We start from the raw sequence: 27558 nt of genomic DNA on the forward strand, positions 1-27558 counted from the left end.
TTTTGCTGTGCTTTCATGTTCAGACGTAGCAAATGGAGCAGAAAGTGTCACTAACAAATATGTTCACAATATACATGTTAGACACCATATCAAAAAACAGCTTTTACATGCCATCTAATGTTCTATAAGGATGTGCTTAAAACAAAAACTCTATTTCATTTGGAGACACATTATCTCATTCACATTTGCATGAGAGTGTAAGTGATCATTTCTCTTCTGGGAACAGATTTAAGTATGCCGATGAAGGTCCAAATATTTTCAGTGTCAAAATGTATTTTGCTGACAGTCTGAACCATCGATAAAACATTGCATATATAAGTGGATTCATACCAGAATTCATGCATATAATCCAATCCATTACAGTGATTATAAGAGAGTCATTTTCATTATGCCCCAAAGAAAGACTAGTTAAATAGCATGGCATCCAGCAAAGAAGATAAACCAGTACTACAATCCCTAAGGTTCTTGCAGCCTTTTTTTCTGATTTGGCCTTTTTGTCTGTGACTGAATTTAAATGCTTAGCTTGCCGTTTTGCTACAAAGCAGATTTTCACATATAAAGGAATAATTATGCAACAAGGAGCCGCTAAACAAACAATGGAATCTAGTATTAGATTTTCCAACTTAACAGAAAGAATGCATTCTCCAATACATGTGTGGTTCATCTCTGGATACATTACAAACTCATATAACAGATAAAAAATATATATGAAGGAGAATAACCAGTTTACAACAATAGAAACAATAGCTCTGTTATTACTGACTCTTATTGGATATCGCAAAGGGTCATTCACAGCAATGTATCGATCCACAGAAATAATAATCATATTACCAAGAGATGCTGTGACAACCACATAAAGAATAAGAGGAAATATTGAGCAAAATATTTCTCCAAAGTACCAGCATGGCTCAATCAGTTTCATTCCCTGCACTGGCATGAGAATCAGTCCTGTGATCAGATCAGCCACTGCCAGAGAGAAGATCAGCACATTGGTGGGAGTGTGGAGCTGCTTGAAGTGCGAGATGGAGATGATCACCAACAGGTTCAGAAACACGGTGAACACTGATGTTACAGCGATGAAAATGTACACAATAATGTACTCTGCTTCAGGTCCGTTACTTCTGGTACAAGACAAATTGTTGTTTGGAAAGCAGTATTGGATTGTTTGATTGCTCGTGTTTGTCAGTCCCCAGTTAGACATTTCCATGATAGATCTATCGTGGAGATTAGACTCTGTGTGAAGATGCTTGTCACTAATATGACTTAGTTTTATACTTATGGAAACTCAGCGACCACCTCATTTTACCATGATGTTTGAATATTCAGCTATCAACCAACCCACTACTACAATATTCATAGACCTATCAGATCTAATCTGATCTATATTCTAAAAAACCTTTCATAAAAGACTGGTCCTTGAAAGCTTTTATATAGTTATATACATAATACCAATTAAAGATGGAAGTTAAGTGATTTTTTTTTTTTTTTAAATATATATATTTATCCCAGTATAAGACCAATTGAAAACACAGCCAGGTAAATGACTCAGGATTCAATTGCAAGTGCAATAAAACAGTTTATTTCAGAAAGAACTTGAAATAAACAGTGCAATGGTCGGAAAGTCGTTGATTATGATGATGAACCTTGGCAACGCAGGGACTACAATGGGCAGACGATGACAGAATATCCAAGGCAGAAGTCCAGTGAGAGAAATACACAAGGAAGGTTCAAATAATCCAGGAAACAGGCAGCAACTGGAGGACAGGACACAGAAGACAGGAGACACTGCACAGAGAATGAGTAGTGAGCAAAACAACGATCCGAAACGGAATGAACAAACACAGGCCCAAGATATAGCAAGGCTGATGAGACGCAGCTGAGCCCGATCACTAATCAGCGATCATGGGTTTCCCAGCAACGCAGGTGACAAACCACAGACCTGCGAACCCTGACAGTAGCCCTCCTCCTAGGAGTGCCTCCTGGTGCTCCCATGAGAGCTTAACTGTCAAATGTAATCATCGATCAAGGAGTGATCCAATATGTCTCTTGCAGGAACCCAACTTCTCTCCTCCGGAACGTAACCCTCCCAGTCCACCAAGTACTGGAATCCGCGTCCCTTCCATCTCGAGTCCAGAATATGTTTAACTGATGTCATATACACAACAGTCATAGCACTGGGGAGGAACTCAATTACTTTATTTCCGGTTCAGCACTACAGGTCAAGTATGCATAGCAATGGTATTGTTTAGATCAACATGTGACATCTCCCCTTTTAAAGACATCACACAACTTATAACGTTTTCAACATATTTCACAGCAAGTATTATTTGTCAACATTACTAACTTGCATATGCTTATTCGCAATTGCATTCTCACTGCACTTACAGTATTAACGTATAGTGCATACTATTCATCAAACCTGTTCAATAAACATAATGAACCAAAATATCTCTTAGCAAAATCCTAACCTCAGATCTTGCGTGAAGTCAATATCTTTTCAGTCAACAGTTAGGTATAAAGGTAGCTTAACTGGTCTAAAGTCACTAACTTGAGTATTACAGTTTTTCTCGATTGCTTAAACACTATAACCAGGCTTTTGAACTAAAATTTCAAAACCATAACGCCATTTATCAAAAAGCACACCCATTTCCCTAAACTATAAACACTATTCCCTGTTTTGACACATGAGTCAGATTTGTTGAACTGTCACTGCAAAACTCTACACACAAATCCCTTCATTTTTCATTGCCTACACCATGTTGTCATGTATAAAGCACTAGCATTCAATATTGTTCACTCAAGTCAGCACAGCTTCAGCTCAGTTAGCACACAATTACCCAGGTGGAAACACTAAGAGTCAAAAATGATCACACACCAATCAGATCCTTCAGTAGATAGATAGAAGGGCCCAAATCAGTTTATAGAGTTTTGGAACAATAGATCCAGAAAGACATGAAGGAAGAGATCGAGGAGGGAAAAGGAGGAGGAGGAGGAGGAGGACGAAGGGCAAGAAGACAAGGAGTCTCAGATGAAATTCAAGCCACTCTAGTTGCCCACGTCTTTATCAATGGTATGACTATGAGGGAGGCTGGGCTACGAGTAAGGCCAAATTTGAGTCGCTTTACCGTCGCCTCGAGAACCTTCAGGGAGGTGTGGTGGCAAACAAAATTCTATCACTGAATAAGAGACAAACATTTCCAATAGTCTTTGATGAGGTTTATTTTCTTGCAAGAAAAGGCCAGCAGTCGTACAGTCACACAGAGTGGCTGCAGAGTGTGACAGTGAAGGGAGGGCATCCTTTCTCCTTTATAGTCTTGACTCCCAGAATGTTATCTTTCTAGGCAAATGATGGTATTTTGGGGGGGGGGGCAACATAACATAACATAATCACAAGCAACATAACTTACCAGTTTTGGAAATGTTGTTTTGAATTTATTGCACCAGTGTGTTAGACTATGTTGTAGTGTATGTGATTTTGAGGGCTAAGTTTGGTTTTTCAGCAAGAGTGAATGGATTGAGTCTAGAGCTTCATTTTGAACTGAAAATAGGATGTTTGGGGAATTGGGTGAGACGTTATGGATTTGTGTTTACAGTTTTGAGAATATGAGGCATAGTTTCAAGAAATGTGTTTAAGCAATCGAGAAAAACTGTAATCACAGTGCTAAGACTTGAACGTATAGCTACTAACACATGTACAACATTTAAACTTTACTTGTACATAACGTAGTCATCAAATCTCTTTGGCAAACATCTTGCCCTGGCACAGACGGACCCTGGCAGCTGTGATGATGGTTTAGTGAACTCAACATTTATAGGGGACGGATGTGTCTCCTTCAGCACCATAGGCGTACAGTCTGAGTCCACAATGTCCGGTGTCACTTGAAATGCTGATTTGTCAGGATCCACAGACAAGTGAATTCTGTTGCGACGGTAAGTGGCTCCATTTTCTGTCATGACAGTGTATGATCGAGGGGTGGTATGAGGTTGTACCACAACTGCTCGGTTCCATACGCGGCCTTGTCTAATACGGCAGCTTTCACCAGGTTGGAGGGAAGGCAGTTCTCTTTTTCCCCGGTTATAGTAGCGTGCCATCTGTTGTTGTCGAGCCACCAACTCATCTCTACCCTGCACTGTGGCTTGAGGCATCAGTTTACGTGAGGTTACAGGCAATATAGACTTGAGACGGCGACCCATAAGCAATTGTGCAGGAGTGACTTGGAGTCCGCTGATAGGGCTGTCTCGGAAATCAAGCAGGCACTTGTAGATGTCCTTGCCATCCTCTGCTGCTTTTCTCATTAGCTGTTTTATTGTTTGCACAAACCTCTCACTTTGTCCATTGGACTGCGGATATGTGGGACTGGACGTCACCAGGTTAAAGTTCCAATCTGCGGCAAACTGACGAAAAGCATGCCTGGCATATGGCATATTGTCACTCACCAACGTGTCCGGCACTCCATGCCTGGCAAAAAGGGACTTCAGCTTGTTGATGATCTCTTGTGCTGTCTTGGTTCTCAGACTCACCACTTCAGGGTACTTGGAGAAGTAATCAACGACAAGTAGGTGATCTGTTCCATTAAAAGTAAATATGTCAGAGCCCAGCTTAGCCCATGGACGGTCTGGCACTTCATGTGGCAACATTGGCTCCTGGGTGTTGCTTCTTTGAAATTTTGCACATACATTGCAACGAGCAATTGCATCTTGAATGTCCCTAGACATCCCTGGCCAATACATGATAGCTCTGGCTCTGTTTTTGCACTTCTCAATGCCTATATGAGTGTCATGTAAGGCAGAAATAATCTCCTGTCGCAAAGATTCTGGGATTACTTCTCTGTCTCCTACAAAAACAAGTCCATGCTCGCTATATACTTCATCTCTCACCTGCCAAAACAGTTGTGCTAGAAGAGTTACACTTGCCTTGTGAGACGGCCAACCTCTCTGACTCACCGATCTTACTGCCTGGAGAGTCGGGTCACTGGCTGATGCTTGCTGAATCTTTTCAATTCTTTGGCTACTCATTGGTAGTACTTCAGTACCCGTAGCTGTTGTGCGTCCTCTATGTTGTCAGATGGAGCATCGCAGGTCTGATACGCTCGGCATAAGGTATCTGCAATGTACATATGTTTTCCAGGGTGGTACTTCACATCTATGTTGTATTTTAACAGGCGTAACAACATTTGCTGGAGCCTTGGTGAAGCCTTGTGCAGTGGCTTTTTGGTGATCATCTCGAGCGGGCGGTGGTCGGACTGTACTGTCACAGGTCTGCCATACACGTACTGGTTGAACTTTTCAGTTGCGAAACAGATCGCCAGCAACTCCTTTTCAATTTGAGAGTAATTTTGTTCTGCCGTGGTCAGAGAACGAGATGCATATGCAATGGGATGATTATCCTGCAGCAAACAGGCTCCTAAACCGGTCGATGACACATCACATTGTATCACAGTGTCTTTGGTTATGTCAAAAAACTTAAGCACTGGCTTGCTGCTGATAAGTGTCTTCAACGTCTTGAGAGCTGCTGCATGCTGCGGTTCCCATGTCCATGCTGTGTCTTTTTTGAGTAGGCTCCGTAATGGCGTTGTCGGACAGATTAGGTAAAAACTGTGACAAGTAATTGATCATGCCCATGATCCTTAGAAGATCCTCTCTTGAAGTTGGGTCCGGCATGTCAGTTATGGCTGTCACTTTTGACTCGTCAGGCATCAGACCTTCCTTGCTGATCACATGGCCCATGTACACGAGTTCAGACCTCTTGAATTTGATCTTTTCTTTGTTGAACTTACAGCCCATGGATTTAGCTCGCTGCATCACCTCATGTAATGTCTTGTCATGTTGTTTCTTATCTAGTGAGGCGACAATCAAATCATCTGCTATAATATGCACATCTGGGATGTCCCCGAAAACCATCTGGTTTCTCCGCTGTAGGACTTCGCTGGCACTTGATATTCCAAATGGCTTCTGCTGAAAGGAATATCTCCCAAAGGGAGTATTGAATGTGCACAGGTCAGCACTGGCTTCAGTGAGAGGAACTTGCCAGTATGAACTTGTCTGATCAAGCACAGTGAACATTATTTTCCTTGACATCTGGCTGATCACATCAGAGCTGGTTGGGATCAGGAAGTGTTCTCTTCTAATGGCTCGATTCAGATCTTTAGGGTCAAGGCATAACCGAAGTGAGCCATCTTTCTTTTCCACTACTACAAGACTGTTGACCCAGTCTGTGGGTTTTGATGTTTTACGGATAACGCCAGCTGCTTCCATATCATCAAGCTTTTCTTTAAGACGAGTATGAAGACTCAAGGGCACTCTGCGCGGCGGGTGAATTACTGGCGTCACATTGGGCTTCAACTTAATGTCATATGGTTCAGTGAATTTTCCTAGACCACTAAACACATCAGGGTACAGTGCAATCAGATCTTCTTGAGTTAGTGATTTTTCAATGTTGTCCATTCTTTGAATGAGTCGTAGACCAGAGCATGCTTGACGACCTAAGATGGTTGGTCCATCTTCAGTAGTGAGGAAAAAGTCATAGCTTGCTTGAGCACCCTTGCGCGTCGCACATTTTAAATTAACTTTTCCTATATGCTTTATGCTGTGCTTTCCATATCCTCACAGTCTGGCTGTAGACTTGTAAACAGGGATGCTGGTGTATCCTGTTAGCTGTTTAAACTGTGACAGTGGCATACAGTTAGTATCTGCTCCTGTATCTAGCTTCATTTCAATCTTGTCCTCATTAACCATTACCTCTTCATACCAGCAGGAATCGCTGATATCATGTGTCGAGTCAATAAAGAAATGTTCAAAATCAGACTCCACTGTGTGTACAGTTGATGCTCCATGACCACGACCTCTGCTACGATAACTAGGCATCTGCAAAGTGGTTTAATTTCTTACAGCGACAACACTCCTTACCATATGCAGGGCAGTTGCGAGGTTGATGCATTGTGCCACATCTGCTACATGCGTTGGATGTGTGCTGTGTTGCTTGAGCAGTAGCTCCACTCTGCAGGTGGTTACTGGCTCGCGCTGACTGCTCATGCTGTTTTCCTCGTCCTTGATAACGACTACGGTCTCTGCCTCGCGTGTAGGTGTTTAGAGTGTGAACTGACTGGTCCAGGGTTTGCGTCGACTTGTCTTGTATCATATCCAGTTCCCGCTTTGTGCTCTCAAACGTGCGCATTCGCTGTGTCACTACTTCAAGGGATGCATTGCCGTCATCACCCATTACTTTCATTTTCATTGCCGGATCTTTTATGGAGAAAAATAATTTGTCTCGTAGCGTGGTCTCTAAATCAGTAAACTGACAGTTACTTGCCATCGTCCTGAGATCATTCACAAATGCTTCTAGACCCTGTCCTTCAGGTCTCTGGTATGCCCAAAACTGTGCACGGAGAGCCATCACTGGATTCCTCATGTTGGAATACTGCTCGAATTTTCTGAGCACCGTATCAAAGTCATTGCGATCTTCCGCGCGTCTATCACCTTCAGCCGGTGCCCATCCAAAGTTACTATATATATCATATCCTCTCTCTCCCAGTATCGTGAGCAAAATAGCAACCTTTTTCGCTGAAGATGCGTCACTGTTTCCCGATGCTGTGAGGAACAGGGCGAAATGTTGCTGCCACTTTTTCCACGTGGCGCTCACATTAGGACAGTCAAAGTCAAACGGCTCGGGTGGCTTATAGTGTAGAACATCCATTGTAAAATATTCATCCGTTGTTCAATGTCATAATCTTTTGTATTAACGATAGACTTACTTTTGTTCTGACACCATGTCATATACACAACAGTCATAGCACTGGGGAGGAACTCAATTACTTTATTTCCGGTTCAGCACTACAGGTCAAGTATGCATAGCAATGGTATTGTTTAGATCAACATGTGACAACTGAAGAGACAGGTTCCCCATATACAAGATGTGGCGGTGGGGATGGGTGGTTAATAGGTGAACAAAAAATGGGTTTTATTTTAGATGCATGAAAAACCGAATGAATTCTTGTGTACACCAGAAGAAGTTTGAGGCGTACTGCCACTGGACTAAGGACTTCACTTACAGTGAATGGGGCAATACATTTGGGAACAAGCTTATTACAAAAGGTGCGGAGAGGAATGTTCTGAGTAGAAAGCCACACTGTTTGACCAACTATGTATTCAGGAGGCTTTGAAGGTGGCGATCGGCCTGGGCCTTAGTGCGTGCTCCCACCCGAAGTAAAGCCCTTCTGGTTTTCCTCCAGGTTCGATGGCACTTCTGGACGAAAGCGTGAGCGAAGGGAACCGCAGCCTCGTATTTCAGGTTCTGAAAAATTGGTGGCTGCTAAACTACCTTCAAACGGAGAGAGGCTTGTGGACAATACTGGTAGCGAGTTATGCACATACTCAACCCATGAGAGCTGCTGGCTCCAGGAGGATGGATTCTGAGACACCAAACATTGCAACACCCATTCCAAGTCTTGGTTGGCACTCTCAGTCTGACTGTTGCTCTGAGGATGAAAACCAGAAGAAAGACTATCTTTCACCCCCGGCAAACGACAAAACTCTTTCCAAAATTTGGACACAAATTGGGGTCCCCTGTCAGACATCACATCCATCAGTAGGCCAAGCATGTGAAAAACATGGTCCATGACAGTAACCGCTGTCTCCCTGGCAGAAGGCAATTTAGGCAGGGGAATAAAATGGGCCACCTTCGAGAACCAGTCCACCATGGTTAAAACTACAGTGTTGCACTGGGAGGTGAAAGCCTGTAACGAAATCTAGCACAATGTGGGACCAAGGTCTTGAAGGGACAGACAGCGGCTAAAGGAGGCCTGCCATGGGGCTGATTGGAAGTCTTATCGACAACACAACCTGAGCAGGCCAAAACAAAATTATGAATGTCTCGAGCCACAGACTGTCACCAGAATTGCTTTTTAACCAGAAAAATGGTACAACTCCTGAATGACAAGCGATCTTGGAACCCCAGCAGATAACATTGGACCGCAAATTCTCAGGCAAAACAAACGACTCGGTGGGCAACTGGATGGAGGCATTACCACTTGTAAGCATTGCGGACATTCAATTCTATCTCCCACGTGACGGCAAGATGAAATCGGGAGAGGATGGATGCTCGTAACGATCAAAAATGTGAGACAAAGCATCGGGCTTGATGTTTTTAGAGCCCGGACAGTATGAGATCAAAAATCAAGACAAATCAAAACTACTGAAAAAAACACCCACCGAGCCTTCCTAGAGTTCAAGCGTTTTGCGGATCTAATGTACTCAAGGTTCTTGTGATCGGTCCAGACAACGAGAGGCACCCCCAAGTCTTCCAAACAATGACACCATTCCTCCAATGCCAGCTTGACTGCCAACAGCTCTCTGTTACCAATATCATAGTTACGTTCTGGAGGTGACAAACAATAGGAATAAAACGCATAAGGGTGCATCTTGTCTTCCGAGGAAGAGTGCTGGGAAAGAACCTAAGACGCATTGACCTCCACCACAAACTGACTCGAGGGGTCACAAGAATGGGAGCCGAAAAAAAGCGGCTTTTAGGTTGAAAAATGCAACTTCAGCTGCACTAGACCACCAGAACGTCACCCTGGTGGAGGTCAAGGCATTAAGAGGGGCTACCAGTTGGCTGTAATTACGAATGAACCGCCGGTAAAAATTACCAAAGCTCTGAAACCTCTGCAGGGCCTTGCGGGAGTCTGGGGTTGGCCAATCCACCACAGCCAGAATCTTGTCAGTATCCATGCGCACCCCCTCGGACGAGACGATGAACCCCAAGAAAAGGACAGATTGTTCATGAAACGGCACAGCCCAAACGGCATGACCATATATTCAAAATGCCCCCTGGGGGTATTAAAGGCGGTCTTCCATTCATCCCCCTCCCTGATGCGTACCAAATGATAAGCTTTACGGAGATCCAACTTTGTGAAAAAGGAAGTCCCCTGCAACCGCTCGAAGGCCGAAGACATCGACGGCAAAGGATACGTATTCTTTGCCATGATGTTATTCAAACCCTGATAGTCAATACAAGGTCGTAGAGAACCATCCTTCTTATCCACGAAGAAGAACCACACGCCAGCAGTAGAGGAAGAAGGGCGGATGATCTTGGCTGCAAGAGAATCAGAAATATATTTCTCCATGGCCTCCCTTTCAGGAGCAGAAAGCAAGTATAACCTGCCATTAGGCAGAGACGTACCTGGCAATAGATCAATAGCACACTCATAAGGACGACGCGGAGGAAGAGAAGCAACTCGAGACTTACTGATCACTTCCTTCAGGTTCAGGTACTCTTCGAGCACGTTAGGTGGTTCCATGGGTTCCTCCTGAAACACAGAACACGACACAGAAGAACAAGCAACACCAAACACCAAACAAGACTCATGACAATTACTGCTCCAGGAACAAAGAGTGTTCCGTTGCCAATTAATGTGTGGGTTATGACGGGACAGCCAAGGGTGACCAAGGACCACGGGAGCCAGAGGAGAGTCAATTAACAGGAACCGGATTTCTTCAGTGTGATGAGCTTGATGGAACCAGTAGACTGGGTGACCGCTGAGTGCATGGACCGATATGGGAAGAGGAAGCATGATCACAAGAATCTTAAGTTGTATGGCAAGCATGGCATAGATGAAATTACCCTCTGCTCCGAAGTCCACTAAAGCCTGACAGGTGTAGAATGTGGTGGCCCATTGTAGTCTGACCGGGAGAAGAGTAGCAGAAGAGAATTTCTCGAAGGAAACTCCACTTGTAGTTGTTTTGAACAAGTATTAACCCTCTGGGGTCTAAGGGTTTTTTGGGGTTCTTGAGATGTTTTGACATGCCCTGACATTTGTGCTTTTTTCAGATGCTTATAAACATATTAATGGCAAAGGTGTCATTATTCAGCACAAACAGGGCTACCATTGTTACGAACTGCTCCGAGACACGAAGGTTGAGAGATCCAAATGCAGCTTTAATTAAGGGGCAATCTAGACATGTAAGCCAATTTACAGACAATAGGTCAAAACATAGGTAGGCCTTACAAACAAACAAACAAACAAACAAAACAGGCAGGGGTCAGAGGCAAAAAGAGTAATCCATGGAACAGGCAAGAAATCCAAAAACCAAGAGACATGAAACCAGGGAAAACTCTCGGAAATGCAGTGCAACAACATACAGAACTTTGCAGTGAGTGAATGAGTGAACATGGTATAAATAGGCTGGACTAACAGGGTAATGAGACACAGGTAAAAGCAATCAGTGATGATGAGTCTGGGCAGTGAATTATGAGAAATGTAGTTTGTAAGGGAGTGATAATAGTCTGGTGTGGAGTGCCCTCTGGTGGCTCTCAAGGGCACTCCAGCTGGTGACCGTTACATAGCCCCCCCTCAAAGGAGCGGCTTCCAGACGCTCTAAAATTGTCCAGGAGGGAGGTGGAGAGGAGGCAGACCCGGGGGCGGGATGGAGGTCCAGGCCCGTGGAGAGGAAGAGGACCTGGAGACTGCGGCAAGACGGGAGGCCAGGGCGAAGCAGGCAGTGCAGGCGACCAGGGCGGAGCAGGCGACCAGGGCGAAGCAAGCGAAGCAGGCAGTGCAGGCGAACAGGGCGGAGTAGGCAGTGCAGGCGACCAGGGCGGAGCAGGCAGTGCAGGCGACCAGGGCGGAGCAGGCAGTGCAGGCGACCAGGGCGGAACAGGCTGTGTAGGCGGCCAGGGAAGAGATGACCTTTCAGGCGGCCAGGGAGGAGACGACCCTTCAGGCGGCCAGGGAGGAGACGATCCTTCAGGTGGCCAGGGTGGAGCAGACGGTTCAGGGGGACCAGACGGACCTGGCGGTTCAGGGCTACAGGGCGGACCAGACAGTTCAGGAGATCATGGCGGCGCGGCCTCCATGGTCCTATCAAGGGACCTACTGCCCCCCAAAAAATTTCCTTGGGGGCGGCTATGGGGTTATGGGCAGGAACAAACACCGGCTCAGGAACAGGAACAGCCACCGGCTCAGGTACAGGAACAGCCACCGACTCAGGAATAGGAACAGACACCATGGCAGTGGCTATTTTTGCAGAGGGCTTAGGTTCAGGCGTGGCGGCGGCCATTTTTGCTGAGGGCTCAGATTCAGGCGTGGTGGCGGCCATCTCTGCTGAGGGCTCAGGCGACGTGGCAGCGGCCATCTTTGCTGAGGGCTCAGGCGACGTGGCGGTGGCCATCTCTGCTGAGGGCTCAGGTTCAGGCATGGCGGCGACAGACGTGACGTGAACAGTCTCAGGTTCAGCAGACGTGACGTGAACAGTCTCAGGCTCGGTGGATACTGTCAGTTTGCAGGACTCCTCTGCAAAACCCACACAAAGAGTTGATCCGGCCAGCAAAAGACCATGGACAATATAATGTTGAAGATTCCATCTAGGGTGATGAAGTGGCATAAGGGAGCTGAACGGCTTGGATAGTCCTCCACGGAAAAAGATCATTAAACATAACTCATCCATGTTTGTCAACTGAGCCAGGTTGATAAAGTTCAGTACATAGTTCTCTAAACTGCGGTCTCCTTGTCAGAGACGCATAAGTCTCACTGCTGGATCTATATTGGCGAAGTTTTCTGTTACGAACTGCTCCGAGACACGAAGGTTGAGATCCAAATGCAGCTTTAATTAAGGGGCAATCCAGACATGTAATCCAATATACAGGCAATAGGTCAAAACACAGGTAGGCCGTCCAAACAAAAAAACAAACAAACAAAATAGGCAGGGGTCAGAGGCAAAAGAGTTATCCACAGAACAGGCAAGAAATCTAAAAACCAAGAGACACAGGTGAGACACAGGTGATTGCAATCAATGATGATGAGTCCGGGCAGTGAGTTATGGGAAATGTAGTTTGTGAGGGAGTGATAATAGTCTGGTGTGGAGTGCCCTCTGGTGGCTCTCAAGGGCACTCCAGCTGGTGACCGTTACAACCATAATATGTGGCAATATTTGTTTTTATATTGTTTTCAATATTTTGTTTTTTCTCCTCCTTGAACTGCCACCTTAACGTGGTGGAGGGGTTTGAGTACCCGAATGACCCTAGGAGCTATGTTGTCCGGGGCTATATGCCCCTGGTAGGGTCTCCCAAGGCAAACAGGTCCTAGGCGACGGGTCAGACTAAGAGCGGTTCAAAAACCCCTTATGAGAAAAATTAAACCGAGGACCGTGACGTCGCCCGGTATGGCGCAGCCGGGGCCCCACCCTGGAGCCAGGCCCGGGGTTGGGGCTCGTATGCGAGCGCCTGGTGGCCAGGCCTCCCCCCAAGGGGTCCGGCCGGGCTCAGCCCGAAGGAGCGACGTGGGGCCGCCTTCCCGTGGACTCACCACCTGCAGGAGGGACCGTAAGGGGCCGGTGCTGAGAGGATCGGGCGGCAGTCGAAGGCAAGGGCCTCGACAACCCGATCCCTGGACACGGAAACTAGCTCTAGGGACGTGGAACGTCACCTCGCTGGCGAGGAAGGAGCCTGAGATTGTGCGTGAGGTTGAGAGATTCCGACTAGAGATAGTCGGGATCACCTCTACGCACGGCTTGGGCTCTGGAACCACACTCCTCGAGAGAGGATGGACTCTTCACCACTCTGGAGTTGCCCATGGTGAGAGGCGGCGGGCTGGTGTGGGTTTGCTTATAGCCCCTCAGCTCAGCCGCCATGTGTTGGAGTTCACCCCGGTGAACGAGAGGGTTTCCCTGCGCCTACGGGTCGGGGATAGGTCTCTCACTGTCGTGTGTGCCTACGGGCCAAACGGCAGTGCAGAGTACCCGGCCTTCTTGGAGTCTCTGGGAGGGGTGCTGGAAAGTGCTCCAACTGGGGACTCTGTCGTTCTACTGGGGGACTTCAATGCCCACGTGGGCAGCGACAGTGACACCTGGAGGGGCGTGATTGGGAGGAACGGCCCCCCTGATCTGAACCCGAGCGGTGTTCAGTTATTGGACTTCTGTGCTAGTTACAGTTTGTCCATAACGAACACCATGTTCAAGCATAAGGGTGTCCATCAGTGCACGTGGCACCAGGACACCCTAGGCCGTAGGTCGATGATCGAATTTGTGGTCGTTTCATCTGATCTGCGGCCGTATGTCTTGGACACTCGGGTAAAGAGAGGGGCGGAGCTGTCAACTGATCACCACCTGGTGGTGAGTTGGATCCGATGGCGGGGAGGAAGCTGGACAGACTCGGCAGACCCAAGCGTATTGTGAGGGTCTGCTGGGAACGTTTGGCCGAGTCTCCTGTCAGAGAGATCTTCAACTCCCACCTCCGGCAGAGCTTCGACCGGATCCCGAGGGAGGCTGGAGATATTGAGTCCGAGTGGACCATGTTCTCCACCTCCATTGTCGAAGCGGCTGCTCGGAGCTGTGGCCGTAAGGTTTCCGGTGCCTGTCGAGGCGGCAATCCCCGAACCCGGTGGTGGACACCGGAAGTAAAGGATGCCGTCAAGCTGAAGAAGGAGTCCTATCGGGCCTGGTTGGCTTGCGGGACTCCTGAGGCAGCTGACGGGTACCGGCAGGCCAAGCGAACTGCAGTGCGGGTGGTTGTGGAGGCAAAAACTCGGGCCTGGGAGGAGTTCGGTGAGGCCATGGAGAAGGACTATCGGCTGGCCTCGAAGAGATTCTGGCAAACCGTCCGGCGCCTCAGGAGGGGGAAGCAGTGCCCTACCAACGCTGTCTACAGTAGAGGTGGGGAGCTGTTGACCTCAACTGGGAATGTCGTTGGACGGTGGAAAGAATACTTCGAGGATCTCCTCAATCCCGCCGTCACGTCTTCCATTGAGGAAGCAGAGGCTGAGGGCTCAGAGGTGGACTCGTCCATCACCCAAGCTGAAGTCACCGAGGTAGTCAAGAAACTCCTCGGTGGCAAGGCACCGGGGGTAGATGAGATCCGCCCTGAGTACCTCAAGTCTCTGGATGTTGTGGGGCTGTCTTGGCTGACACGCCTCTGCAGCATTGCGTGGCGGTCGGGGACAGTGCCTCTGGGATGGCAGACCGGGGTGGTGGTCCCTCTTTTTAAGAAGGGGGACCGGAGGGTGTGTTCCAACTACAGAGGGATCACACTTCTCAGCCTCCCTGGGAAAGTCTATGCCAGGGTACTGGAGAGGAGAATACGGCCGATAGTAGAACCTCGGATTCAGGAGGAGCAGTGTGGTTTTCGTCCAGGCCGTGGAACACTGGACCAGCTCTATACCCTCTACAGGGTGCTGGAGGGTTCATGGGAGTTTGCCCAACCAGTCCACATGTGCTTTGTGGATTTGGAGAAGGCATTCGACTGTGTCCCTCGCGGCGGCCTGTGGAGGGTGCTCCGGGAGTATGGGGTCCGGGGTCCTTTACTAAGGGCTGTCCGGTCCCTGTACTACCGAAGCAGGAGCTTGGTTCGCATTGCCGGCAGTAAGTCAGACTTGTTCCCGGTGCGTGTTGGACTCCGGCAGGGCTGCCCTTTGTCGCCGGTTCTGTTCATAATTTTTATGGACAGAATTTCTAGGCGCAGCCAGGGGCCGGAGGGTGTCAGGTTTGGTGACAACACGATTTCGTCTCTGCTCTTTGCAGATGATGTTGTCGTGTTGGCCTCATCAAACCAGGACCTTCAGCATGCACTGGGACGGTTTGCAGCCGAGTGTGAAGCGGCTGGGATGAGAATCAGCACCTCCAAATCCGAGGCCATGGTCCTCAGTCGGAAAAGGGTGGCTTGCCCACTTCAGGTTGGTGGAGAGTTCCTGCCTCAAGTGGAGGAGTTTAAGTATCTTGGGGTTTTGTTCACGAGTGAGGGAAGGATGGAACGAGAGATTGACAGACGGATCGGTGCAGCTTCTGCAGTAATGCGGTCGATGTACCAGTCTGTCGTGGTGAAGAAAGAGCTGAGCCGCAAGGCAAAACTCTCGATTTACCGGTCAATCTACGTTCCTACTCTCACCTATGGTCATGAGCTTTGGGTTTCGAAATTAGCTTTCTCCGCAGGGTGGCTGGGCGATCCCTTAAAGATAGGGTGAGAAGCTCGGTCACTCGGGAGGAGCTCAGAGTAGAGCCGCTGCTCCTCCACATCGAGAGGAGTCAGCTGAGGTGGCTCGGGCATCTGTTCCGGATGCCTCCTGGACGCCTTCCCGGGAAGGTGTTCCGGGCGCGTCCCACTGGGAGGAGACCCCGGGGAAGACCTAGGACACGCTGGAGAGACTATGTCTCCCGGCTGGCCTGGGAACGCCTCGGTGTCCCCCCGGAAGAGCTGGAGGAAGTGTCAAGGGAGAGGGAAGTCTGGGCATCTCTGCTTAGACTGCTGCCCCCGCGATCCGGCCCCGGATAAGCGGAAGAAGATGGATGGATGGATGGATATTTGTTTTTCGTTTTGAATTAGATCATTTAAAAGTACACACTTAAATGATTATAAAGATATATAGCTCATGCCTGAGTGAATAGTATTTGCTGAGTTTTGTTTAAGTTTAGAGACGTGCACCAGAAAAAAAGTTCATGGAGGCAGAAAGCACACCCTGTTTATTTTCTTTATTTTACAAAAGCACAATGTTTTGTTTCGATTGTAAGTGGACATATAAAAAAGTAGACATTTAACAGTTTATTTGTTCATATTCTTCTTAAGTCTATATGAGCAAAAATTACCAAAAATGAGTATATTAAGTCTATTTTGCTGCTATGTGAAAAAAACAAGCAAAACGCGCCGGCACATTTGCCAACCCCAGAGGGTTAATGTAGATTGTATTATGCAAAATTAAAGTGCTTGTTTCAATACTGGGTGCCTTTTACCCTGAGAGTGAGGTAAAAGGCATCTCTTGCCACCTCATACAGTTATATGTCCCACGGAATGTAGCTCCCACCTGCTCCAAAACACCTGCCTGGAAGTTTCTAGTAATCCTGAAGAGCAGGTTCAGGTGCGTTTGATGCTCTGCAGGACAATGGCCCTCCAGGAGCAGGATTGGACAGGCCTGTCTTAGTGAACCCAGTCTTTTTTAACCATTTTGGTGTGTTCAATGTTTCACAGTCTCCAGGACAGGTTTGAGAAGTATTGCTCTAGTCAATAAAACTGTGTACTGCATCTAAAACAGAGGGGAATATGGAATGATGTAAGTAGGAGTTTGAGTGCCATTGCATCCTGTGAAAGCGCCCCCTGGATTTATATATAAACAAAATTATAAACGCAACACTTTTGTTTTTGCCCCCATTTTTCATGAGCTGTCCTCAAAGATCTAAGACTTTTTCTATATACACAAAAGGCCTATTTCTCTCAAATCTGTGTTAGTGAGCACTTCTCCTTTGCCGAGATAATCCATCCACCTCACAGGTGTGGCATATCAAGATGCTGATTAGACAGCATGATTATTGCACAGGTGTGCCTTAGGCTAGCCACAATAAAAGGCCACTCTAAAATGTGAAGTTTTATCACACAGCACAATGCCACAGATGTCGCAAGTTTTGAGGGAGTGTGCAGTTGGCATGCTGATTGCAGGAATGTCCACCAGAACTATTGCCTGTGAATTGAATGTTCATTTCTCTAACATGAGCCGACTCCGAAGATGTTTCAGAGAATTTGGCAGTACATCCAACCGGCCTCACAACCGCAGACCATGTGTAACCACACCAGCCCAGGACCTCCACATCCAGCATCTTCACCTCCAAGATCATCTGAGACCAGCCACCCGGACAGCTGCTGCAACAATCGGTTTGCATAACCAAAGAATTTCTGCATAAACTGTCAGAAACTGTCTCAGGGAAGCTCATCTGTATGCTCGTCGTCCTCATCGGGGTCTCGACCTTACTGCAGTTCGTCGTTGTAACTGACTTGAGTGGGCAAATGCTCACATTCGATGGCATCTGTCACTTTGGAGAGGTGTTCTCTTCACGGATGAATCCCGGTTTTCACTGTACAGGGCAGATGGCAGACCACGTGTATGGCGTTGTGTGGGTGAGCGGTTTACTGATGTCAACGTTGTGGATCGAATGGCCCATGGTGGCGGTGGGGTTATGGTATGGGCAGGCGTATGTTATGGACAACAAACAAAGGTGCATTTTATTGATGGCATTTTGAATGCACAGAGATACCTTGACGAGATCCTGAGGCCCATTGTTGTGCCATTCATCCACGACCATCACCTCATGTTGCAGCATGATAAATCAAATCAAGTATATTTGTATAGCGCTTTTCACAATACAGATTGTATCAAAGCAGCTTCACAGTATTAAAATAAAATAATACAACAATTTTTGTTTCTAGTGGAATTTATTGATTGATAGAATAAAATTAAATATCCCCAAAATATCCCCAACTGAGCAAGCCAAAGGCAACATAATGGACAGCAAATGTTGCTAGGATCTGTACACAATTCCTGGAAGCTGAAAACATCCCAGTTCTTGCATGGCCAGCATACTCACCGGACATGTCACCCATTGAGCATGCAAAGGAGATATGTTGCACTGCATGAGGCAAATGGTGGTCACACAAGATTTTTTAGTTCAGCTCATGAAAAATGGGGGCAAAAACAAAAGTGTTGCGTTTATAATTTTGTTCAGTGTATGTTTGAGCTCATATCACAGCATGGTTTGGTGCGTAATATGAAGCAGATTAGATATGCCATGCATGCTTAATAGGCTTTACTTTTTCTGTCACCCATCAAAACAGAAATAAAGAAAGCTACAGGCACACTGGGTTCCCACTCATTCCAGCAAAAATTGCTTCTATTGCGAGGACCCGACACATCACTGAGAGCTGTGAGCCTAAACTCAGTTGGGATTGTTTGACACTGTTCACTGAATCATAACATCTTCTCCCTCAGAACTTTATAAAATGAAACTTGAAATATTGTTCCAATACATATATACACTCACCTGAAGGATTATTAGGAACACTATACTAATACTGTGTTTGACCCCCTTTTGCCTTCAGAACTGCCTTAATTCTAAGTGGCATTGATTCAACAAGGTGCTGAAAGCATTCTTTAGAAATGTTGGCCCATATTGATAGGATAGCATCTTGCAGTTGATGGAGATTTGTGGGATGCACATCCAGGGCACGAAGCTCCCGTTCCACCACATCCCAAAGATGCTCTATTGGGTTGAGATCTGGTGACTGTGGGGGCCATTTTAGTACAGTGAACTCATTGTCATGTTCAAGAAACCAATTTGAAATGATTCGAGCTTTGTGACATTGTGCATTATCCTGCTGGAAGTAGCCATCAGAGGATGGGTACATGGTGGTCATAAAGGGATGGACATGGTCAGAAACAATGCTCAGGTAGGCCGTGGCATTTAAACGATGCCCAATTGGCACTAAGGGGCCTAAAGTGTGCCAAGAAAACATCCCCCACACCATTACACCACCAGCCTGCACAGTGGTAACAAGGCATGATGGATCCATGTTCTCATTCTGTTTACGCCAAATTCTGACTCTACCATCTGAATGTCTCAACGGACATCGAGACTCATCAGACCAGGCAACATTTTTCCAGTCTTCAACTGTCCAATTTTGGTGAGCTCGTGCAAATTGTAGCCTCTTTTTCCTATTTGTAGTGGAGATGAGTGGTACCCGGTGGGGTCTTCTGCTGTTGTAGCCCATCCGCCTCAAGGTTGTGCGTGTTGTGGCTTCACAAATGCTTTGCTGCATACCTCGGTTGTAACGAGTGGTTATTTCAGTCAAAGTTGCTCTTCTATCAGCTTGAATCAGTCGGCCCATTCTCCTCTGACCTCTAGCATCAACAAGGCATTTTCGCCCACAGGACTGCCGCATACTAGATGTTTTTCCCTTTTCACACCATTCTTTGTAAACCCTAGAAATGGTTGTGCGTGAAAATCCCAGTTACTGAGCAGATTGTGAAATACTCAGACCGGCCCGTCTGGCACCAACAACCATGCCACGCTCAAAATTGCTTAAATCACCTTTCTTTCCCATTCTGACATTCAGTTTGGAGTTCAGGAGATTGTCTTGACCAGGAATACACCCCTAAATGCATTGAAGCAACTGCCATGTGATTGGTTGATTAGATAATTGCATTAATGAGAAATTGAACAGGTGTTCCTAATAATCCTTTAGGTGAGTGTATATATATATTTGTATTATTCAGGAATGGAATGCACTAGATTTCAAATGAAACAATTTATGGAAAATTTCTGCAACTTCGCAGAAAGAAAATTAAATATTAAATATTCTTAAGATCAATGCATATTGTAAACTTTGGTGGATGAAATGCTTGTTTTAAATGTACATGCTTAACACACTGTAGAAATACAAAATTAGTGTTTTAGTAACTGGATGTCATACTGGTTAATTGGTTCATTCTTTTTTATAAGGCAAAAAAACAGGCAGAAAACGTCTCGGGTTACTGGATGTAACCCTGGTTCCCCGAGAGAGGGGAACGAGACGCTGCGTCTAATCAACGCTACGGGGAATGCCTTCGGCATGCGCTATCTGAAGCCACTATACAACTATTCCAATCTGGATTGGTGCGCGTCATCGTGCGTCATGACGTTGCATGTGACGGTGACCCGGACGCTATATAAGGGTCACAGGAACAAGGAAATGACAGCTTCGACAAGATTCAAAGCAGCTGTTCTCAGAGCGCCCCGAAGGTGGGGAGAGGGGACGCAGCGTCTCGTTCCCCTCTCTCGGGGAACCAGGGTTACATCCAGTAACCCGAGACGTTCCCCATCGTTACGGGGAACTCCCGCTGCGTCTAATCAACGCTACGGGGAACGAGTACCAGCTAGCCCCCACAGAGAACAGGCGCCCCGGTGTGAAACATCTGGCACACTCAGAGGCGATACGCTAGGAGTTGACAGATCCCACTAGACTAAGAATCATAATCCTTATTTGGTGTGGTAAGGGAAAGATGCCTCAGCAGCTTCAAAATTGAAATTTAACCTGTATAATATAAGCAGGCCCTTTTCAAATAAATACCTGAAGAATTAAAAGCCTCCGGTCCCATAGAGACCGGGGATGAGAGAAAAGCTTATAATCCTAAAACACCCTGCAGCGCCGACAGGAGCCAGGGGTCACCTGTCAGCCTGCAACGACAGGATTCATCCAAGAAGCTACAGGATCAAATGGAGGTTATGGGACGGTCCCACGTGCCCACCCTCAGAGCATACGTAGGCAGTATGCGCCATAGAGGCTCTGAACATGGATGAGAGGTCCCGGAAGGGTGTAGAAATTCCCGTACTGAAGCCAATGGGCAGTAAAGACTGGGTTCACCCTCCCTTAAACTATCCTGCATAGCCAAGAGTTCCGGAAGAAAATTAGAACTAAAGGGATCTGGACCCCCTCAAGGGCCAGACCCAAAGATTCCAATCTTCAGGGCGCAGGTGAAATAAAGAGCCCGCCGCCTGAGTCAAAAGATCTCCCCTAAATGGTAACTGCCATGGGGAGTCTGCCAGAAGACTGACCAGGTCGGAAAACCAAATCCGTGTCGGCCAGAACGGAGCCACAAGAATAATATCCACTCCATACCTCCTTACTCTTTCCAGAACTCCAGGGAGCAGAGACACCGGGGGAAAGGCGTACAGACGTCGCCTCGGCCACGTCTGTACCATAGCATCCAAACCCAAAGGTGCAGGGTGCGAAAGAGAGAACCAGAGCGGGCAATGAGAATTCTCATGAGAAGCGAATAAGTCCACCTCCGCCTGGCCAAATCTCTCCCAAATGAGCTTCACCACCTCAGGGTGAAGCCTCCATTCCCCGGGCCTCGGCCCCTGCCTCGACAGGGTGTCTGCTCCCACATTCTCAACCCCAGGTATATACATGGATCTCACAGAGAGAAATTAGTCCTTAGACCACAGTAATATATGACGGGCTAACTTACACAGAGGTCGAGACCTCAAGCCCCCCTGATGGTTGATATAAGAGACCACTGATACATTATCAGACCTAACCAGGACATGATGGCCTCTGAGATCTGGGAGAAAATGCCTAAAGGCGAAAAACACTGCCATCATCTCGAGGAAATTAATATGTCGAGAAAGATGGCGGTCTTCCCAGACCCCCCGGGTGAAACGGCCCTCCATAACCGCACCCCAGCCTGTGCGGGAAGCATCCGTGGTCAGAATTTTTCTGTGACCCGAAGTCCCCAACACCTGGCCTTGAGACAGGAACCGAACATCTTTCCAGCTGACTAAAGCACGAAGGCATCTGGACGTAACTCTAATCGTGCGGAAGGGGTTCCCTCTTGGGGAAAACCCCCTGGTCCTGAGCCACCACTGTAGGGCCCTCATGTGGAGCAAGCCGAAGGGAATTACCACTGAAGCAGCTGCCATAAGGCCCAAAACTCTTTGAAATCGTTTTACAGTGATGGCCTGACCTAGCCTAATCGTCTTGACCTCAGTTAAGATACTGTCGATACGAGTTTGAGTCAGTTGGACTCGCATGGCTTGCGAATCCCACTCTGTCCCCAGAAATGTTGTTCTTTGCTGGGGACACAAGGAACTCTTCTTAACATTGAGTCTTAATCCCAAGCACTGAAGATGACGCAAAACAACATCTCGATGTTGGATTGCCAGGCTTTCTGATTCCGCCAGAATTAGCCAATCATCTATATAATTAAGAATGCGAATCCCCTGAAGTCTCAATGGAGCAAGGGCTGCATCCATGCATTTCGTGAACGTGCGAGGAGATAAGGCTAGGCCGAAAGGAAGAACCCTATATTGATAAGCTTTTCCCCCAAAAGCAAATCTAAGGAACTTCCTATGATAAGGAATGATGGAAATATGAAAATAAGCATCCTTAAGATCTATCGTCACAAACCAGTCCTCGGATCTAATTTGTTGAACGATGTTAGGTATAGTAAGCATCTTGAACTTAAATCTCCTCAGAGATCTGTTCAAAACCCTAAGATCTATTATAGGACGAAGTCCACCATCCTTTTTAGGAACGATGAAATACCGGCTATAGAAACCGAATTCCCTCTCCCGAACGGGGACAACCTCTATCGCCTCCTTTGCAAAAAGGGAATTAACTTCATCTTCCATCACCTGGCTTTGATCAGCAGGAACCAAAGTGTGCAACACCCCCTGAAAATGAGGTGGTTGAATTTTAAATTGGATCCTATAACCCTTCTTAACTATATCCAGAACCCATTTCGATATATTCGGAAGGCCTTTCCAGGCGTCTAAATAATCTGAAAGTGGGATGAATCTTTCTGGGCTAGTCTCAGGTGATAAAGCAGATTTCACAGTGACCTGAAGCAGTTTACTGGCAGGAAGTAACTGAATCTTTTTCTTCTCTTTTTCAGCAGACCTCAAGAGGGTCGAATGAGACAGGGTCTTTGATAATGCCGTACATTCGTTAGAAATGGGTGTAACCAGAGTCTGGTTACATCGATTTCCTAAGGGCTCCGTGGAGCGAAGTTTTAAAAATGTCACACGGAGGGGGACACCCTCTGAGGCCTGCGGATCCTGTCATGGCCTCTTGGCCGAAGCCTTCCTGCCCTGAATGACGGTCCTCAGATCCGTCTTCTGAGCCGGGGCTTTCGACCGAGAGAGTTGCCTCCGGAGCCAGGCCTTTTGCGGGGGTATCCGGGAGGCAACACTCTCCTTTTGCTGCTGGATGTGCGAGGAGCTAGAGGCGGCGCCCTCACGAGACTGCCCCCTGGCGGCAGGCTCGCGAGTTTTGGGATGACGGCGGGGAATCAGCTGTTTAAATGCGGCTGACTGCCTCCTCGTCTCCTGAAACCTCTCGACGACGTTATTAACGCCGTCGCCGAAGAGGCCACGAGGAGAGAGGGGGGCATCGAGCAGACAAGCCCTGTCCTTGTCGCCGATACCCGCTAGCGTCAGCCACAGGTGCCTCTCCGTAGCCACCAGTGCTGCCATAGAGCGGCCGATAGCACGGGCCGTCTCCTTGGTGGCACGGAGAGACACGTCTACCGTACGACGTAATTCTCGAATATCGTCGTAGGAGACTTCCCCACTCTCATCCACTTCTTTTAACATGTCAGCCTGGTACGCCTGAAGCAGCCCCATAGTGTGCAGGCAGCTACCAGCCTGACCTGCCGCCATATATGCCTTCCCCACCAAAGCTGATGTTGTACGGCAGGGCTTGGTGGGGAGCGCCGGAGCCTGCAGGGATGATGCCGCGTCGGGAGAGAGATGAGAGGCGAAAGTCTCCTCCACCCGCGGCATCGTCCCATAACCCATCTCCCTCGCTCCCATTATATCTGCATAAATATGTGTGTTGGGACCGGAAACACGGGAGGAGAAGGGTTTATTCCATGTTCTCGACACCTCGGTGTGGAGATCATGGAAAAATGGCAGGCTACGGCGTGGAGGTTGTGACCGGGTTTGCAGGAAACGTTCATCCAGCTTGCTTTTAACAGCCGTTTCCTGCACCTGCGGTGGCCACTCGATATTTAATTTGGCCACCGCTCTAGTCACAACATCCAGCAGCTCCTCGAAAGCAGGGGAATGGGATGGCGGTGTCACACATTCCTCTGCCTCGACGCCCACAATATCTAACTCCTCGGAGCTAGATAAGTGAAGCATCGGGTCCGTTTCAGGGACGGGAGAAGCCGCAGCGCGGGCTCCCGAACCCTGAGCGGGACAGATGGATCCAGCATTAGAATGTTGAGAAAGGACCTCGGTCGTCTCAACATCCATTGCTAAATCCTTTTGTGATCCCTATGAATGCATTCTCCGCGCTGCCTCAGCAGACGCGGGTCCTGATCCACGAGGAGCACGTGGTTCGCCTGACTCTTTATCGAATAGAGCCAGGCGGGAACGGAGCTTTCTCAGGGGCAATTTCTCACAATGCTCACAGGCAGCACCCTCGAGTGCTGCCTGAGCATGCTCCATTCCCAAACAAACCACACAAAGAGCATGAGTATCTCCTTCACATAAAAAACGTGGGCAAGGAGGTACACACTTTAGAAAACTCTTTTCCGCCATAATATAATCACTTTCAAAGACAAACAACACCAAATAGAACAAACAGTGACACAGAACGCTGCTAAAGAACAGAAGCTGTCATTTCCTTGTTCCTGTGACCCTTATATAGCGTCCGGGTCACCGTCACATGCAACGTCATGACGCACGATGACGCGCACCAATCCAGATTGGAATAGTTGTATAGTGGCTTCAGATAGCGCATGCCGAAGGCATTCCCCGTAGCGTTGATTAGACGCAGCGGGAGTTCCCCGTAACGATGGGGAACCAGAGATATGAAGACCTTAATAATAGTTATCATTATCACATCACTCTTACCCATCATCAATAATTTATGGGTTTGTCATTATGTGTTGTGAAAAATATATTGTACCTTATTTTCTTCTAATACATTTCTTTAATTTAAAATAAAGATTATATGTGTAATAACTACTTTATTATGGAAAATGTAACATTTTCTATTAACATCTACCTTCCAAACATTTCATGTTCTTCCAAACTTTCATGTTCAGACGTAGCAAATGGAGCAGACAGTGTCACTCACAATTATGCTCACAATATACATGTTAGACACCATGTTTAGAAAACAGCTTTTACATGCCATCTAATGTTCTATAAGGATGTGCTTAAAACAAAAACTCAATTTGATTTGGAGACACATTATCTCATTCACATTTGCATGAGAGTGTAAGTGATCATTTCTCTTCTGGGAACAGATTTAAGTATGCCGATGAAGGTCCAAATATTTTCAGTGTCAAAATGTATTTTGCTGACAGTCTGAACCATCGATAAAACATTGCATATATAAGTGGATTCATACAGGAATTCATGCAAACCATCCAATACATTACATTAATTATAAGAGAGTCATTCTGCCCCAATGAAAGACTAGTTAAATAATATGGCATCCAGCAAAGAAGATAAACCAGTACTACAATCCCTAAGGTTCTTGTAGCCTTTTTTTCTGATTTGGCCTTTTTGTCTGTGACTGAATTTAAATGCTTAGCTTGATAGTTTGCTACAAAGCAGATTTTCACATATAAAGGAATAATTATACAACAAGGAGCCACTAAACAAACAATGGAATCTAGTATTATATTTTCCAACTTAACAGAAATAATGCATTCTCCAATACATGTGTGGTTCATCTCTGGATACATTACAAACTCATACAACAGATAAAAATTATATATGAAGGAGAATAACCAGTTTACAACAATTGAAACAACAGTTTTGTTATTACTGACTCTTATTGGATATCGCAAAGGGTCATTCACAGCAATGTATCGATCCACAGAAATAATAATCATATTGCCAAGAGATGCATCGACAACAACATAAAGAATAAGAAGAAATATTGAGCAAAAACTTTCTCCAAAGTACCAGCATGGCTCAATCAGTTTCATTCCCTGCACTGGCATGAGAATCAGTCCTGCGATCAGATCAGCCACTGCCAGAGAGAGGATCAGCACATTGGTGGGAGTGTGGAGCTGCTTGAAGTGCGAGATGGAGATGATCACCAACAGGTTCAGAAACACGGTGAACACCGATGTTACAGCGATGAAAATGTACACAGTAATGTACTCTGCTTCAGGTCGGATACTTCTGGTACAAGACAAATTGTTGTTTGGAAAGCAGTATTGGATTGTTTGATTGCTCGTGTTTTTCAGTCCCCAGTTAGACATTTCCATAATAGATCTATCTTGGAGATTAGACTGTGTAAAGATGCTTGCCACTAATATGACTCAGTTTTATACTTATGGAAACTCAGCGACCACCTCATTTTAGAAAGATGTTTGAATATTCACCTATCAACCAACCCACTACTACAATATTCATAGAACACTTAGATCTAATCTGATCTATATTGTAATTAACCTTTCATAAAAGACTGTACCTGAAGGCTTGTATATGGTTATACACATAATACCAATTAAAGATGGAAATTAAGTGGATTTTTAAAAATGTTTTATCCCAGTACAAGACCCATTGGCAGCACTGTCTCTATTCCGCGAAGTCACAGCTGGTTTTAGGATTATGTTATGTTTCATCTTAAGCCGGGTTCACACTGTGATTTTGGCCGTGATTTGGCTGTCTGAGACAAATTTAGCAAATCCTAAAAGAATCCTCTGATCTTAGGTTAAAATCTGAAGTCTTTGAACATTAGTTTGACATGTTCACTGACAGCAGATTAATGACCGTTGCGATCAAATTTTATCTCTGAAAGAAATTCTGGCAGTGTCAGAAGATTTGACTCATAGTCCTGCAGTGTGGCTTCTCCTAAGACGACCGTCAAATTGAATTCGTTTTTCAAAACAAGCTGTGACCAAAATTAACATTAGAGATTTCTTTGTAACCACCATTTCTATCCTGCGTGTAATCCACTCTTGCGTGCTTCCGTTTTTAACGCGTCTTGACTGTCGTACAGTCTGACAATAATGACAGCTGAGATCTTACAGTGTGACATGGATTACAGCGATGATCATGTTCGTCTGACAAGCAACAATCGTAAAGGATGATAATAAAAATCGCACAGTTTGCACCCGGCTTTAGTTCCTTTTCAAGGGAACTCGCGTTGCGTTGAGATTGACGCTATGGGGAATGCTTTGCGTGATGACGTCTTGAAGCACATGTAAAATCAGTCCAATGGTGTGGCGGAACTTCAGAGGCGGGTGACGTCACGTACCAGGAAGCTATAAAGCCTGCCCGAAAACAGAAAACGAAAGCTTTCTG

The 27558-nt window shown here is 46.6% G+C and overlaps 2 protein-coding genes across 2 annotated transcripts; both read right to left on the reverse strand.

The window, feature by feature from the left end:
* Positions 1 to 205: 205 nt before the first annotated feature.
* On the reverse strand, positions 206 to 1201 carry LOC311069677 (trace amine-associated receptor 13c-like; the record flags this gene model as incomplete). The annotated part of the gene is made up of 1 exon (XM_084093017.1): positions 206 to 1201. The coding sequence occupies one exon, from the start codon at positions 1199 to 1201 to the stop codon at positions 206 to 208; it is 996 nt and encodes a 331-aa protein (XP_083949143.1).
* A 24319-nt stretch (positions 1202 to 25520) lies between these two features.
* LOC311070289 (trace amine-associated receptor 7c-like) lies at positions 25521 to 26510 on the reverse strand (the record flags this gene model as incomplete). The annotated part of the gene is made up of 1 exon (XM_084094071.1): positions 25521 to 26510. The coding sequence occupies one exon, from the start codon at positions 26508 to 26510 to the stop codon at positions 25521 to 25523; it is 990 nt and encodes a 329-aa protein (XP_083950197.1).
* Between the last annotated feature and the right edge of the window lie 1048 nt (positions 26511 to 27558).

Source organism: Abramis brama, assembly GCF_963993115.1.
Source record: "Abramis brama genome assembly, chromosome: 19".
NCBI lineage: Eukaryota > Metazoa > Chordata > Actinopteri > Cypriniformes > Leuciscidae > Abramis > Abramis brama.